Here is a 17,794-nt window from a genome sequence, read left to right on the forward strand (position 1 = left end):
AGTTCTTTGTGTTCTTTTCCTCTTGATCATCTAAAGCTCTTCCTTTCACCTATGACTTCCTAAAAGTCGCCCTCTGGCCTGGCAAAAAAGACTTAAAACCTGAGATTTTCTGATACCAGTAAGTTGAGTTCAGTTTATATTAATTCACAAATGGCTCTTTATAAAGGCAGAAGAGATTTCAAAGAAAGAAAGAAAAAACCAAGGAGGCACTTTTTTGGGGTCATAAAAATGTCTTTCTCTCTACACTAGTGAGCACACCATCCCATGGTTTATAAAAGATAAAATACTAAAAGGTCTTTACATGTTTGCCTCTAACTGCTCTCCTGGGCACCTAATAACGTGGTTTGTGGAAGTTAATGGAAAATTTTCAGCACAAATAAATGCTCCAACTCCTCTTCTAAAATGGAGGTGAAAATCAATTTCCCTTGTTAATGAGGGACTGCTACTATTTGTTTTCATTGATTGGGTGATGCATTGTTCTATTTCTAAAAGCAAGCTGTTTTTCATTTTCTGTTTTAAAGAAACAGAAAGAGTAACTTGCAGATTGACACCACAGGTGTACACCCACATTTCTTAGCCGCCGTTCCCTAAGCTCTGAGAAGCTGATATTCTGGCACTTGGACTGGCATTTCACCTTCTACAGATGTCATATAAACTGACTCCCAAGTACTCAATCAAAACGTGAGTTCTTTTCCTTCGGTGGCTGTGTTTATTTGGAATGGTGAGCCTGTAGACACAAGGTGCCTTCCATCGCCTCTTCAGCATGTAATGGGCCCTGCTGAACAGAGCCAGGTAGGCAAAACGTGGCCCAAGAATCTTTTTTTTTTTTTTTTTGAGACAGAGTCTCGCTCTGTCGCCCAGGCTGGAGTGCAGTGGCCAGATCTCAGCTCACTGCAAGCTCCGCCTCCTGGGTTCATGCCATTCTCCTGCCTCAGCCTCCCAAGTAGCTGGGACTACAGGCGCCCGCCACCTCGCCCGGCTAGTTTTTTGTATTTTTTAGTAGAGACGGGGTTTCACCGTATTGGCCAGGATGGTCTCGATCTCCTGACCTCGTGATCCACCCGTCTCGGCCTCCCAAAGTGCTGGGATTACAGGCTTGAGCCACCGCGCCCGGCCGGCCCAAGAATCTTTACACGGAATTTCCTTACTATCTGTCTTTTTCGGGTGCTGTTTGCTTTCTGGTCCTAATAAATCTCATGCTGGGAGAATCCTGTTTTAGTGATTAGCATCAGTATAACCAGTCCTCGGAAACAAAGATATTTCCAGGTCCCAGAAGAGGCTCCAGAGTAACACAGCTTTACTGATCTGTTTTCAATAAATCTTGCTAACGAAAAATTCTATAGAACAGATGTTTTTTACTTGTCTCTGTTAATGTATGGACGATTCTTTATTTCAAAGGTAGTGTGATTTTGGCATTTGTGATTTGCGTTGTTTAGCGCAAAACATTTTAAAAGCACTTCAATATTGCAAAATGCTAAAGGTTATTTTTTATTTTATTTTTGGAGACAGGGTCTCACTCTGTGACTCAGGCTGGAGTACAGTGGTGCGATCTTGACTCACTGCAGTGGCAGCCTCTGCCTCCCGGGATCAAACAATCCTCCCACCTCAGCCTCCCAAGTAGCTGGGACTACAGGTCCTCACCACCATGCCTGGCTAATTGTTTTTGTATTTTTAGTGGAGATGGGGTTTTGCCATGTTGCCCTGGTTGGTCTCGAACTCCTGGGCTCAAGCAATTCACCCGCCTCGGCCTCCCACAGTGCTGAGATTACAGACGTGAGCCACCATGCTTTGCTTAAAATTATTATTTTAAGAAAATTTGCAGCACATTTTTAGAAAGATCAGAAGGGCTGGCAGAGGTGAAGAGATTCTCAAAGTCAGGGTAAGGAGATTGGCTGATAAGGTTTTCAGTTAAGGTCCCCTTAGAGACAAAAACCCCAAAATCAAGTTTTTGTATGTAATATCTCCCTTAGTACAGTGTTGCAATAAGACTTCTTTTAAATTAAATTAGAATATAACTAGAAAATTGGATGTCCTATCAGTCGATTAAATGAGGTATTCTCTGCACTGATCTTTTTAAGGAAGAGAATATTAGTTTTTCTAGCATCACCCGAGAGTTTTAAAAAAGCTTTGAAATAGAAAACATCAGTGTTCCATTCCCAAACCCCTGAGGTGTTTCTGATGAATAAAATATGTAAGAATCATGGAATCATATATAAGAATCTGTTAGTTAGTTGGCCAGTGGTCAACAGTGATTATCGAAAGATATTTTTTTGTTGCTGTTTTTAAACTGCATCAGTTCTCGTCTTCCAAATATTTGGCCCACAGCTGCCTTTGTTAACAGCTCGGAGGCTACTGAATTGTTTTTAAACAGAAATGCCAACTCTACTGACTTCTTGACTGTCGACAGACATGAGGTTTTTTGTTCTACATGTATATACATCAGGAAATGAAACGAGATTACTACATGCTGTGCTAAGGAAAACAATAAAAGTGAAAAATGTTATTTTTAGATAAGACTATTTCCTAAACCTTTAGAGGCATCGTACAAATTTACCCTCTGTTTGGTAGAATATGAACATGTGTGGTCTGTATCTCTTCCTATGGCAGGCGATACTAATTATCTATCTCGATTACAGTCATTTCCTCTCAGCACGCTAAACCTGACATTTCAGCGTAAAGTCCAATAAGACAAGGAAGTGAGCTATTCTGTTAATGGGAAAGAAAAGAGTTATGTAAGTATAAGCCTTCAGGCATCTGCTGAGCAAAACAGAGAGCCCAAAAGAAGAAACGGAAGAGCAAGTGAGTTTCATGAGAAACAGTAGCTACAGTTCAGAATTGACTTATATAGTTCTCTTTCCATTAAGGTGTATCAGCACTTTTGAGTTCGTCTTTTTTTTTTTTTTTTGTGAGAGGGAGTTTTGCTCATCACCCAGGCTGGAGTGTAATGGCGCCATCTCGGCTCACTGCAACCTCCGCCAACTGGGTTCAAGCAATTCTCCTGCCTCAGCCTCCCGAGTAGCTGGGATCACAGGTGCACACCACCACACCTGGCTACTTTTTGTATTTTTAATAGAGACAGCGTTTCACCATGTTGGCCAGGCTGGTCTTGAACTCCTGAACTCAGGTGATTTACCTGCTCCCAAAGTGCTGGGATTACAGGCGTGAGCCAGTGCACCCAGCCCTTGACTTCTCTTTTGTAAAAGCAATCCCCTTTTCTCCTGTACCTCAAGGAAACTGCTCCCATAATTTATGGATTAATACTCATTCCACATAAATGTAATTTGGATATAGTCCCTGAAATGTAAATATCTAGGATAATAGTATCCTGAAGAAAATAGCCTTTTGGGAAGTTATAGATTCAGGACTTCTCAGGCTATGAAAGAGTTACTTTATCTTTTGTGGATGGCCATTCATTTAAAAGGTTATTGGATCCTCTAGATTTTAGATCTTAGAGTTTAGCCCTGGACCCTGTGTTATATCTAGAAAAGCCTTTTCTAGGGTTCTGTGTGTTCTAAGCTGGCTGGTATTTTATTAATGTTGTTCAGGAAAACTACAGTATGGAAATCAAAGCCATTCCTTTAAATAAAACTGAGGTTATATAGTCATGCATTTAATAACAGTGATAGATGCAGGAGGCATGCAGATGCAGGTAAGGAAACCTGCACAGGGTCTTGCCCGGGGGTGTGCCTGCAAGGGACCAGGGCCCACATGTGCACTGGGAGAAGGGGGTGGAGCCGCCAAGAATTCATGCCTTATGTAGGGGAGGAGACTGATATTCAATCTGTGAGGTGGGAGCCTGTCAGCAGGACCCTCTCCTTCTATGCTGAGAGACTTCTTTTCACTTAATAATCCACTCTCCTCCCCCTTCCATTTGTCTGTGTGCCTAATTTTTCCTGGTCGTGAGACAAGAAGCTGGATTTTAGCTGAACCAAGGAGCAAAAAATCCTGCATCAATAGCAAAAACAACTTTCTACAATAAATCACAAATAAATTTGTTTATAGGAATTACATAAGTTATGAGAATGGGACATCTAAAATACCTAACGTTTAGCCGCTGAACCAAGTGTGGTCAGTTTTGACGTGCTGGGTATCTTCCCAGAAGTAGATGGGAAGGAATTTAGAATTACTTCTGTTATTCCAAAATTTTAGGCCACTCAAGTGTACTAGTTTCTCTGGACCTCTGAAGATGGCTTTACTAGCATGGGCCTGCTACAGAAAAAGGGTGTTTATCAGAGACTCCCACGTAACAGATCACCCCCACTGTCCATGGTGCAGGTTTTAGGCTGTGAGATACACTGACCTTTTGGATAAGGTGTCTGACCTCTCCCCTCTCCTGACAGTGATTTCTCCTCCCAGACAGCTGCGCTTACAAACTGCTAGGTAGCAGTAGCACTTTGACAAATGGAGCACAACCCAGATCCTTTGTTTCTTTGAATTTAGCCAACAAGCTAGCATTCCAGAAGCTCATTAGGGGGCCATGAATTACTGTGGAGGCCAAGCCTGCACTTCCTTCTCCCTGGCAATCCATGTGGCCACACGTTCCCATGATCCGTGGGGCCAGATCATGCTATTCCCAGTTCACATTCCATCCTGCCAGGGTACTCTCAAAATAAATAATATTTACAGCAGAGTTCAGAGCTGGTGAAAGAAATGTGGAAGGAAAAATATGAGTAAGTAGACTAGACACTGGAATTCATTGGATTTGTGGTTTTTAAATTATTTTTTCATGGGACTTCGAAATCTTTGTAAGTAGATATGGACTGGTACTTATCAAAACCCCAAATTCCAAGGCCAAATTAATGTCATAAAACAGTAACAAAGAAAAATTATAACAAGATTTAGTTTCTATAACCTGAAAACATTATGTTTAGCAAATTCAGTAAATGGTTACTGGCCACCTACAAAGTTCAAGGTCTCCAGCCAAAGCTAGTTGCAGTCATTATCTATTTAAAAGTTTGACCAGCACTGCTTTATACCAAAAACTTGGAAAACTTAACTAAAAGAGGCCCAGAGGTCTCTTTATGCAAATATTCAAACAGAGCTGAAGAGATGGCATTTGAGATCAGAGTCAGCAACTACAACCCCCTGGACAAATTCAGTCCTCTGCTTATGTATTACTCATAAACTAAGGATGGCTTTTACGTTTTTAAGTGGTTGGAAAAAGAACTCGAAAGAAGAAGAATATTTTGTGATACATAAACATTTATATGAAATTCAAATTTCTGTATCCATAAATAAAGTTTTATTGGAACATAATCAGGCTCATCCATTTACTTATCCTATTGGGCTGCTTTTGCACTTAGGAAGAGTGGTGTAATTGCAACAGAGATCGTGCTGTGTGCAAAACTCAAGATACTGACAATCTGGCCCTTAACAGAAGAAGCTTGCTCATCCTTGTTTTAGATTGTAAAATAATTTTTTGCTTTTGCTGAGATGTCTGACTGAGAACAGTCAACACAGTGAGAGCTCATCTCTACAAAAAAAAAAAAAAAAAGAATTAGCCCGGTGCAGTGACTCATGCCTGTGGTCCCAGCTAGTTGGGAGGCTGAGGCAGGAGGATCACTCGAGCCCAGGAGTTGGAGGTTAGAGTGAGCCATGACTGCACTCCAGCCTGGGTAACAGAAGGAGACCTTGCCTCTGAAAAAATTTAAAAAATAATAATAGCAAAACAGCAAGCCTGAGAAATGTACCAGGAGAGCAAGGAGACAGCAGTTGAGAACTGAAAAACCGGTGACAAAGACAGCCAAGTACAGGTGGCCACCAACAGAAGTAGTTTTTGCTGCATTTACAGATGAAATCCCTCAAAGCATGGGGAAACAGACAGGTTCTTAGATGGAGCAGAGGTCTGATTTGTGTTTCTTTTGAATACCAATTTGCTAATTTCCTGTTGATGGGCCAGAAACTTATGCCTCGATGCCTTCCTTTCCTGTTCATGCGGTTTACTCTGTTTGCCTCTAAACCTAGATTCTCCAGAACGGGTTACTCTGGCCTTTTCCTTTTTTTTTTTTTTCTTTTTCAGAGGAGCTTAATCAAACAGAATCCCAGGAATAACGTCTGCCTTTGAGCAGACAGCCCTGCTGGTGGCTGGCTACACCCTCTGCTCTGCTCCGGGTCTGGTGATGATCACGAGAGATTTCAGGGCAATTTCAGCCATACGGATCAACACTGTGAGGACTGAAATAAATGGCGAGTTTGCAGTTTTACAAGGCTATTAATGCCATTCACAGATTTCCAGTAGTTGTCTGTTTATGTTTTCTCCAACACAATATCCTAAGACAGAAGCAAAGCAGAGGTGCGGTATTTTTATGTTGTTAACACTTTCACGAATGACATTTCCCTAGAAGATGGCATTTTGTCCCTTGAGGGACAGGGACTACACTGAGAGAAAAAAAGATGTCCACCTACTTGTCAGGACTGACGGGTTATCTGCAACCATATTTACACCACAATGGTGATTCCAGCCTCTATGAGACATTTGAGCAGCCTGTCCAACCTCAGGACAATGGGCATGTGTGACGCTGGGCCCTAATGTCAGCTTTCCAGTAATCTCCGGGCTTTGCATGTAGTGGAGAACATCATCCTTGCTATTACTATGTTTTCTCTACCTGATCTATCTGTTTCAATGGACAAGTTGAGAGTTAGATCTCATCATTAACATACAACATGAATAAATTGTCCACCTGAAAAGGACATCCTGAATAGTTTCTTTTAATAGAGAAGCAAGGGTTTACATTTTAAACAACAACAACAAAAAATTGTAAACTCACCTAGAAAAATCTCCCTTTGCCTCCTGTAGAAGAAAAAATTCAACATCAGCGAAATACACTAAGCCAGTGTTAGAGACTCTACATTCTATAATCATGAGAGTTTCTCTACTGAATGAGATGAGTTCAGCTTCCTGCAGTTATCATCCTATTTGCTGCAGGAATACAATTAAAATAGAATGCATACCTTTGCTATTTGAATATGAGACATGAAATTAAACTCTCGAAAGTTATATACAAAGAAAGTGACTGATAATGACAAAATGTTCATCTACACCTCAAAGCCCGGGTCTGACGTGTTCTAGTTTAAAGATACTAAATATGAACATGTATCTGGTTAGAACTGTCTATTTCTAGGGTCACTTTTTGTTTTGGTTTGTATTTTATGCTAGTCCCCAATTATACTGAAGACTCTGGAGGTAGGGACCAGGGAAACTTTAGTGAATCCAGTATAATACCTTAAACATAGTAGTTGCTCAATAAATACTTATTGAAGGAATAAAGAAATGATATCATTTAAACTCATCTTGCCACTATTAAGCTAATATTCTATAACACCTTTTTTTTTTTTTTTTTTTTTTGCATAACCTAAAGGGCTTTTCCTTGTCTTTCCAGGGGGCAGAACATGATTTTTTGGCCACCAACTCTAGCTATTCACTTGGCTTTCTCCAGGGTGAAAGTACCAAACCCAAAGAAAATGGGGTCAGTAAATGATCTCAGTTTCTCCCAGGCTCAGGTTAAACACACAACTTTGCTTTACAGGGATTTGCTGTCTTAAAATTTTGAAATACTACAAGCGCCTGTTTATTGCTATGGTTTCCGTCAGTGTCTCTAATAGCTCTATGCAGCTTGTGGCTAAAAAAAGGTAAGACGACAAATAGTGAGTGGACACAGCTATGCCCGGTGAGTCTTATTTCCTTTCTTCTATGTATGGCCCTGGGACATAAAGAGGAGGAGAAAAACAACTTACCTGTAAAATATAGGAAGCTAATTCAAACACCACTTCACTGTCAACGTCAATAAGCTCCTGAAAGGAAAAACAACAAAGGAAGACACGTTTGGTATTTAACAACCACTTTTCTCTTTTTTTAAAAATGACAGCTCTTCTTCGGGAGGATTACTCAGCCCGGGAGTTTGAGACCAGCCTGGGCAACATAACGAGATCCTGTCTCTACAGAAAATTAAAAAATTAGCCAGGCAGGATGTTGCACGTCTGTAGACTCAACTGTTTTGGAGGCTGAGGTAGGAGGATCTCTTAGCCTGGGAGGTTGAGGCTGTAGTGAGCTGTGATAGCACCACTGTACTCCAGCCTGGGTAATGGGGTGAGACCCTGGCTTAAAAGAAAAAAAAAAAAGGAAAGCTTCCTTTTCTGAGGATTTGCTCAGAATCTTCCATATTCATAGAACGTCTTGAGTCTCTGAGACCACTGCCCTGAATTATTCAGTCCTAAACACTCCCAACATCCTTTTTGCTGCTCTTAGCTGGGATGGACTAGGGGGCTCGGGCCTACCCCATTATCTCAAAGGCCTCATCTTTACATCTTTCAAGAAATTAAGAGGCAGACTAGGCCCCAGCATTTTACAAACCTGTTTGTTAATGTTATTAATCACTGGAACAGAGATGCTTGACAACAAAACGCATTTTCTGTATGAACTAAACTCAGAACGTTATGGAAAGAAAGGCTTTATTGAAAGGCTTTGTTTGAAAGGAGTGTTACAGTGGGATTGTGACTCCTTAAAATTAAATACAAGGTGAAAATACAGTTCTTCAGTTGTACGAGCCAGATTTCTTTCATGTGCTCTACAGTTCATGTCGCTAGTGACTACCGTGTTGTCAGCTCAGATACAGAACATTTCAACCACTGTAGAAAGTTCTACTGGTCAGCGCTGTTACAGAGTGTATGTTTCACAATGTTTCCGCCTAGTAGTTCTTCCCCCAAATACTTAATTGTGATCTAGGGACTTGGTCTTCAAAGCACTTAAACCTCTCATTGGTTTTTGAAAAAATTCCTTTTTTCTCTCTCTCTTTATATTTTTGAAATTTATATTTCAAAATGTATATAGTTCATATTTTTTAAAACAGCCTTTTTCTTTTTTTTTTTTTTTGAGACAGAGTCTCGCTGTGTCACCCAAGCGGGAGTACAGTGGTGCAATCTCGGTTCAGTGCAACCTCCACCTCCCGGGTACAAGTGATTCTCCTGCCTCGGCCTCCTGAGTAGCTGGGACTACAGGCATGCACCACCACACCCGGCTAATTTTTTTGTATGTATAGAGATGGGGTTTCACCAGGTTAGCCAGGCTGGTCTGGAACTCCTGGCATCAGATCATGTGCCTGCCTTGGCCTCCCAAAGTGTTGGGATGATTACAGGTGTAAGCCCCCATACCCAGCCAAAACAGCTTTATTGAAATAGAACTAAAACACCTCAAAAAACTGCATATGTTTAATGTAAACAATTTTATGAGTTTGGACAGATGCATACACCCATGACACCATTACCACAATCAAGGTAATAAACATATCTATCATATCCAAAGATTTCCGTGTGTGTGTGTGTGTGTGTGTGTGTGTGTGTGTGTGTGTGTGTATGGTACAAACACTTAGCCTGGCATGGTGGCTCATGCCTGTAATCCCAGCGCTTTGGGAGGCTGAGGTGGATGGATCACTTGAGCCCAGGAGTTCGAGACCAGCCTGGCCAACATGGCAAAACCCCATCTCTACTAAAAATACAAAAATTAGCCTGGAGTGGTGGTGCATGCCTGTAGTCCCAGCTACTTGGGTGGGAGGGTCACCTGAGCCTGGAAATGTTGAGGCTACAGTGGGTCGTAATCATGCTACTACGCTGGTGACGGAGAGACCCTGCCTCAAGCAAACAAACAAACAAACAAACAAAACAGCAAACCCACTAAACATGAAAACATGACCTACATTAATAAACTTCTAAGTGCACAACACTGTCTCATTATACATAGCTCATGTGTTAAAGACAAAGAGAAGCCTTGAGTTCATCAGCATGTCAGAATAATACACAATTGAATTGATATCCTATGTCTGGTGTCAAGCTGAAGCACAAACGTCCATCTTTATTTTTCTTTCCCTAATATCACTAGATCCCATAGTGGCTGACTGGATGACAGAGAGCTAGAGGTAAAAGAGATTTAGAGACTAGCCAGCCTGACCCTGAGAATGGAATCCAAAAACATTAAGGGACTTTGGAAACCACAGGGCCTTAATGGCACTTAAGGGGCCGGGAACAGACCCCCAACTATTTGTCCAGTATGTGACCTCCCTTAGGACTTCCATTTCCCCTAAAATCAATAGAAACCCAGTTTCAGCCAACACAGTCTCAGAACATTTATAATGCGAGTTTGCTCAGCAAGAGTTCTATTCACTTGCATTACAAGCCAGACTCTGATTCAAGGATTTTTTTTTTTTTTTTTTTGGAGACAGAGTCTCATTGTTGTCGTCCGGGCTGGAGTGCAATGGTGTGATCTTGGCTCACTGCAACCTCCGCCTCCCGGGTTCCAGCAATTCTCCTGCCTCAGCCTCCCAAGTAGCTGAGACTACAGGCACACACCACCATGCCTGGCTAATTTTTTTTGTATTTTTAGTAGAGACGGGGTTTCAGCATGTTGGCCAGGCTGGTCTCGAACTTCTGACCTCAGGTGATCCACCCACCTCGGCCTCCCAAAGTGCTGGGATTACAAGCATGAGCCACTGTGCCCAGCCGATTCAAGGATTTTCTAATTATTTTTTGAGAGGTCCAGAACTGGCTCCTGCAATTTAAAACAATGCATTCAAGCACACCTGGATCTTTCGAAGGAGAGATATCATTCAGGCTCCTTTGGGCCTGGGAATTTCAAAGCTGGATACTAATATTTGCCCTGGAATCACCTTAGAAGTATGGCTTAAAAGAACTCATGAGAGCCTATGGAAGAACTGGGGACAATAATTCCTTACGTTTAACCAGCTGAAAGAGCTTTATGGCGGTTGGAATTGATAGAGGCTGTCAGTGCTGGGATGTGGAAGAATGTTTGGAATTGCAGTTCTGGGATTAGCAGGTCCCATCAGAATGTAAATCATTTAACAGTGTACAAATGGCTTCACAGAAACACTGTCCAGGGTTACCACAATAGATGGTTTCTACTCTCACTACGTGCGTTTCCATTCCCACCTGAATGCCTTGGAGTGCACTTGTTAGTGTACTGTTGTATATGTGCTTTTCTGTCAAACATTTACACCTATGTTACAGCCAATGGTCGACTGCGGGCTAATATTTAACATCTGCTGAGGCTTATCTGATGCACAGCTCAAAACCAGCCATCAGAAAATAACACTTTTAAGTGCGAACATAGCTTTTAGCTTGCTGTTTGATTCATCTGATAAACGAAATTGTCTATATACCTGCGTGGAGGCGGGGAAAATGAAGGAAGGTCTTTTATTCTATTCTACACAGCCCATTATGTGGTTCCAGGAGAGTATCACTGGTGAACATTAACTGTAACGTAACTGTTATCCATAGGAAAGCTACCAAAAATGCACCATCAAATATCTAACCTGATTGATTCTCACCATAGTTGTTCTCGGCGTAAGTGAGAACTGGCAGCGTTAACTGTGGTCACTTTTCGGTTGAAAAGTCTGACCTTGACCATCTATCTCCCAGTGAAGATACCAAAAACAGGAAGAGTTGAAATGTGGCCAGTGGCAGGGGAAATGATTGAAGAATCAGGTGCCCCAGGCATTGCACATGCTTACACAATCTGATGGAAAGAGCCGCATTATCACTTCTGACCTCACCTATTTAACATGAATTGAGTTGAAAGATCATTTCATTGGATGTTCTCAGAGGACTCAACACAAAGACCAAAAGGGTGTGGATAAGAACCAGTCTAAGGTGGTGGGAAGACATCCTGACAGTCTTTGCCCAATTCCCCAATGTCACTTGTTCACGATGCCTTTTCCCCCCTGTACACCTCACCGTGCTTCCAGGTGGCTTTATCCTTAAGATTCTACTGCAGTAGGGCAGAGCTCTAGACTTCTGGCTCACTCTGAAAATTTCCCATGGTACTGCAAAATCTGAAAGCCAGCCAGGCACAGTGGTTTAGGCCTGTAATCCCAGCACCTTGGGAGGCTGAGGCAGGCAGATCATGAGGTCAAGAGATCAAGACCATCCTGGCCAACATGGTGAAACCCTGTCTCTACTAAAAATACAAAAATGAGCTGGGCGTGGTGGCGCATGCCTGTAGTCCCAGCTACTCGGGAGGCTGAGGCAGGAGAATCGCTTGAACCCGGGTGGTGGAGGTTGCAGTGAGCCAAGATAGCGCCAGTGCACTCCAGCCTGGTGACAGAGTGAGGCTCCGTCTCAAAAAACAAAACCAAACCAAAGCACCCTGAAAGCCAAGTTCCACAGAGAGGAGTTAACAGGTGTTTTCAGGGGTCCTCCTAGCAGAAATGTGCTCCCACAGAACATTAAGAAAATGACTCTCCCTTTTCCTTATCTGACTTTTTCAGTGGTCCAGAGGTGGCTTTTCATTTATTTTTTTTTTTTTTTTGAGACAGGATCTCACTGTGTCACTCAGACTGGAATGTAGTGGTGCAATCTCAGCTCACTGCAACCTCCGCCTTCTGGGTTCCAGCAATTCTTGTGCCACAGCCTCCCAAGTAGCGAGGATTACAGGTGTGCACCACCACACCTGGCCAATTTTTTTATTTTTAGTGGAAACAGGGTTTCACCATGTTGGCCAGGCTGGTCTCAAACTCCTGACCTTAAGTGATCCACCCACCTTGGCTTCCCAAAGTGCTGGGATTACAGGCGTGAGCCACCGCGCCTGGCCAGAGGCGGCTTCTTTCATGGGTTTCTGCTCAAGCAGAGGAACTACACTGGCGGAGACCACACAGTGTGCAAAAATCCCATTTTTTCCTGGGATTCTGGGCTTTCCCCTTAACTAAGGACAAGATGGGATCATAGGAGGAGCAGAAGACACTTCCAGGAGGCTTGAGGGTGGCTTCCGTCTGCCTCATGCAGGGGCTGAGGTGTGACATTCCTCTGTGCTTATGCAATCCACATCTCTGTGGTGAAGACCCCAGTGCTCCTGCAGCCATTGGAGGAGAGGTTTCTGCAGGGTCATTGACTGAGCTGGAATCTTGCCTGGGAATCTTGGACCGTCTGGTGGGCATGGAATAACTTTACTTTGAGACTAGAGAAGCCCAGAGGGACAACACTGGCAGGAGGGAATGTAAGGTCCTTTGGTGACTGTGGCCACTGGGTGTATACTTTAGGCATCTGCTTTCCTTACTACTGAATAATGCATGCTGCTTCCTTTGATCTTTTGAGAAGTGGTATGGAAAGACAAACCGTGACCATCTGCAGGTGTGTGTGTGTGTGTGTGTGTGTCTGTGTTTGCACGTGCATACGTGCTCTGAGTAGGGGTGGGAAGGGCGGCCCCATTTCCTCCCACGCTGTGTTGTTTTATCCCAGGTGACTGAACTGCCGAAGGAAGAGGTCTGAGGTCATTCATCAGCAGCACCATGGCTAACAATATTCTCAGAAAGATCTCCCTCTGAGGGCCTCCAAGTGTTTCTAACAAGTGGCCACGTGGGAACCCCAAATGGCAGGTGTTATGGATGTTCTCCAAGAGTCCTGAGAGCCGGAGGGCCTCTTTGCTCGGAGGGACTGGGTGGTGGTCTTTATACTCAACCAAGAATCTTAATGAAAAGCAGCCCACCATGGTCCGGAATTGCAGGAATTCCAACTCTGATGTAAGACGAATGAGAATTCCATGAGAAAATGTAATTGACAACCATATGGTAGGTTGAGAAGATTTTGTCAAGGAAAATCTTTGCAAAGTCCACTCAGAACCACTTCTAGGGTTAGGAAAGCCATCAAGGGTTTTCCTAACGAATTCTCACCAGTTATCACCACGTTTATTCTTACCCACAAAACATCTAAAGATGATAGATAAGCTATTCTCCTTAAGATTATTTCTACTGTCCCCTGAAAGTCCCATATTCTGGTCTTAACCCCCCAATGCCGTGGGGACATGGACTGAACCACCTGACCTTCAGTTTGATTTTCCTTATCAGTAAAATGGGGATAACAATTTCCTTTCCAATTATTTTACTGGGTTTGGTGAGGCATAAATGGAGAAGTGACTTGGAAACGATAAAACACACTACAATTATTAGGTCTATATTATTTATTTCTGCTGATGAGTATCTATAGATAATCTGAACTCCACAGTTTTGCCTTTGTTCTTTAGTATATCTTAGCATTTATAGGAATCTTTACTAAGATTTTGTTTTAAAAGAGATGGGTAGTGTGTGTGTGTGTGTGTGTGTGTGTATACTGGTCACCATGTCTGTGGTGTATTTTATGTGTCAACTTGACAGGCCAAGGGTTACCCATTATTTACTGATTTTTGAGACAGGGTCTTGCTCTGTCACCCAGGCTAGAGTGTGGTGACACCATCTCGGCTGACTGCAACCTCTGTCTCCTAGGTTCGAGTGATTCTCGTGCCTTAGCTTCCTGAGTAGCTGGGATTACAGGTGCCTATCACCACAACCGGCTAGCTTTTTGTACTTTTAGTAGAGATGGGGTTTCACCATGTTGCCCAGGGTGGTCTCAAACTCCTGGGCTCAAGTGATCCACCCATCTCAGCCTCCCAAAGTGCTGGGATTATAGGCGTGAGCCACTGCATCCAGCCCTGAGTCGCCCAGATTAAACAGTTTCTGGATGTGTCTATGAGGGTGTTTCTGGATAAGATCAGCATTTGAATCAGTGGACTCAATAGACCACCCTTCCCAGTGAGGGTGGTCATCACCCAATCCTGGAAGGTTTGAACAGAACAAAAGATGGAGGATGGAGGAGCTCGCCCCTTTTTTCATTTTTCTTTCTTTCTGTCCCTTGCTTTTTGAGCTGGGACATCACATTTCATCTTCTCTTGTCCTTGGACTGGGACTTATACCACTGGCTCCCTGGTTCTCAGGTCTTTGGACTCAGCCAGTGGACTGACACCACTGGCTTTCCTGGGTCTCCAGCTTGTAGACAGCAGACTGTGGGATTTCTCAGCCCCCATGATCTTGTGAGCCAACTCCTCATAAGAAGTCTCTTTCTGATATCTGTATATCTATATATATCCTATTGGTCCTGTTCCTCTGACTAATACACCGTATATCATTAAAGTGGGACACAATGCCCATATTTAGCCCAACTTTCTCTCTTCTTGTGGCTCTATGCCTCATTGCACAACTCATCATGACTACGCAAAGTTGCCCCCGGGGCAAACAGGGGCTGTGGTGCAGGATGAGACTGATGCGATCTTGCACAATTGCTCATTCTTAGCCCTCTGCCAGTTTTTCAGCATCAAGTCACTTCATGTTTGTCTAATGATCCAAGAGGTGAATGCCACTCGTGCTCAGCCACAGCCCTAATTCTGCCCCACTGGGATTTCTCACGCTGTCCACCCCACGGCAGACAGCCCATATCAGGATCTCAAGGAATCGCTCTTTATTAAGTTCTATTTAAAAAAATTTTTACTTTTACTTATTTATTTTTGTCGAGACAGGGTCTTGCTCTGTTGCCCAGGATGGAGTGCAGTGGCACCACTATAGTTCACTGCACCCTTGAACTCCTGGGCTTAAGTGATCCTCCTGCCTCAGCCTCCTGGGTAGCTAGGACCACAGACGCACACCACCATGCTTAGCTAATTTTAATTTTTTTTTTTTTTTGTAGAGATGGGGGTCTCACTATGTTTCTCAGGCTGGTCTTCAACTCCTGGGCTCAAGTAATCCTCCTGCCTTGGCCTCCCAAAGTGTTGGGATTATAGGTGTGAGCTACTGCGCCTGGCCTGTAATCATTCTTTTAGAGGTCATGGGCACAGCCAAGATGACAGATCCATGTAAGTTTGTTTCTTGAAAGTTGAAAAAGAAGGTACCTGTCTATCATTCTCTCATTTCCCCTCTGTCCTACAAGGGCACGCTCTAAACCTGCATCAATGAAACTAAGAGGTAAGGACGAGAGCTCTGTAAGTCTGAGGCTGATATTTATGTTGTCCTGTAGAAGGTGATTCTGGGCTTTGGCGTGGTTCTCCCACCTACAGATGAGATGATGTCATCTGATCATTAGCAAAGCACATTGAAGATATTGAATAAAGACCATTTATTTCAATATCAACAAGAGAGATAGCATTTAGACCTAAACTGCAAATGTGGCCCAAGGATGATTACCTAAACTACTTTTTTTTTTTTTTTAAGAGACAAGGTCTCTGTCATCCAGGCTGGAGTGCCCTAATGTGATCCTAGCTCACTTCAGCCTCGAACTCATGGGCTCAAATGATCCTCCCATCTCAGCTTCCCAAGTAGTTGGGAATACAAGTGTGTGCCACCACGCCTGGCTAATTAAATACTTTTTTTTTTTTTTTGTAGAGTTGTGGTCTTGCTATGTTGCCCAGGCTGATCTCAAACTCTTGGCCTCCCAAAGTTCTGGGATTATAGGTATGAGCCACCACGCAGAGGCTCCTAGACTAATTTGAACAAGACTTGCACCCTCCCAAGAGCACCCATAAAGCAGAAATTTTAAGCCTTTTCCTTTATGTCATGATTTGTTCTCAGTGCAATGTAGCAATAATATTCGGTGATTTCTCAGGAAATATGCAAATCCTTGCTCCCTGGGATTGGAAAGTAACCAATTAAAAAATAATTTTCTGAGCATCGGCTATGTGCCTAGAACAGTGATAGGCCATGGAAGATGAGCTTAAAAATCCACTCAGAAAATGCTGGTACCAACTTCTCCTCCAGCCGAAAGAAGCATATTTCAGCCCATCTCCAGATGACAACCACAGTCCTGTTTCTTTGGTTATCACTGCTGGGGAAGGTTAGTGCTTGTAGACAAAGCATAATTGAAATGTGATGAATGTCCCTAAAGAGTGCATTGCCAGCCGGATGTGGTGACTCACACCTGTAATCTAAGCACTTTAGGAGGCCAAGGAAGGAGGATCACTGGAGCCCGGGAGTTTAAGACCAGCCTGGGCAACATGGTGAGACCTTGTTTCACTTGGAAGCAAAATAAAACAAAACATACGAAAAAAACAAATTAGCCGGGTATGGTGGCGCACGCCTGTAGTAGTCCCAGCTACTTGGGAGGCTGAGGCAAGAGAATTGCTTGAACCTGGGAGGCGGAGGTTGCAGTGAGCTGAGATTGCGTCACTGCGCTCCAGCCTGGGCGACAGAGCGAGACTCCGCCTCATAAACAAATACATAAATAGTTCATAGCCAATCCCTTCGGACCAGGGCAAAGTTATACAGGTGAAATATTAGATTCCTGATGTGATCTTAGAGACCAGAATAGATGCCCCTTTATTAACTAGAGTAGATGCTAAGGTTAAGTTACCTACAGGTCAAGGGTTCAGGACAAGCTGGCCTAGCAAATTTCTCAATTTCTGTGGCTAAACTCTCTACCAGTAGGAGCTGTCAACGCTGGTTTACAACCCAGATCATTACAACTCTGACTGGACAGGGGGCCAGTCTTACAAACATTCTCTTCTGAGGAACTACCGCAGACTTTAGGCTAACGTCAGCAGTCCACAGAGGCTGCACGCAAACTGTCTTTGTGTCCTATAGTTCACCTTGTGAGGTAAAGAGCCTCAAATTCCACCTCATTTTAATGCTAAAAGCCACCCCAGGAAGGAACCAGAGGTCATGATGTTAAGTAAAATAGGCCAGGCACAGAAAGACAAAGTTCGTATTTTCTCGCTTAACTGTGGGAGCTAAAAATGAAAACCATTGAACTCATAGAGACAGAGAATAGAAGGATGGTTACCAGAGGCTGGGAAGGGTGGAAGGATTGGGGGAGACGGGGCTGGTTAATGGGTTCAAAAAAATAGAAAGAATGAATAAGACCTAGTATTTGATAGCACAACAGGGAAACTGTAGTCAATAATGATTGAATTGTACATTTTCATATAAGTAAAAGAGTAGAAGTGGATTGCTCATAACACAAAGGATAAATGCTAAATGCTTGAGGGGGTGGATACCCC

At 43.2% G+C, this 17,794-nt stretch overlaps 1 protein-coding gene across 6 annotated transcripts in view; it reads right to left on the reverse strand.

The window, feature by feature from the left end:
- FRMD4A (FERM domain containing 4A) overlaps positions 1-17,794 on the reverse strand; it is a 365,202-nt gene that overhangs the window by 112,657 nt on the left and 234,751 nt on the right. For all 6 annotated transcript variants that reach the window (XM_030940428.1, XM_030940429.1, XM_030940427.1 and 3 more), the window contains exons 6-7: positions 7,735-7,791; positions 6,768-6,790 (exon numbers count right to left, since the gene is read on the reverse strand). In XM_030940428.1, coding sequence (XP_030796288.1) covers positions 6,768-6,790; positions 7,735-7,791 — 80 coding nt within the window. The remainder of the gene's footprint in view (positions 1-6,767; positions 6,791-7,734; positions 7,792-17,794) is intronic.

This window comes from Rhinopithecus roxellana, chromosome 11 (genome assembly GCF_007565055.1).
Source record: "Rhinopithecus roxellana isolate Shanxi Qingling chromosome 11, ASM756505v1, whole genome shotgun sequence".
In the NCBI taxonomy this organism is placed as follows: Eukaryota; Metazoa; Chordata; class Mammalia; order Primates; family Cercopithecidae; genus Rhinopithecus; species Rhinopithecus roxellana.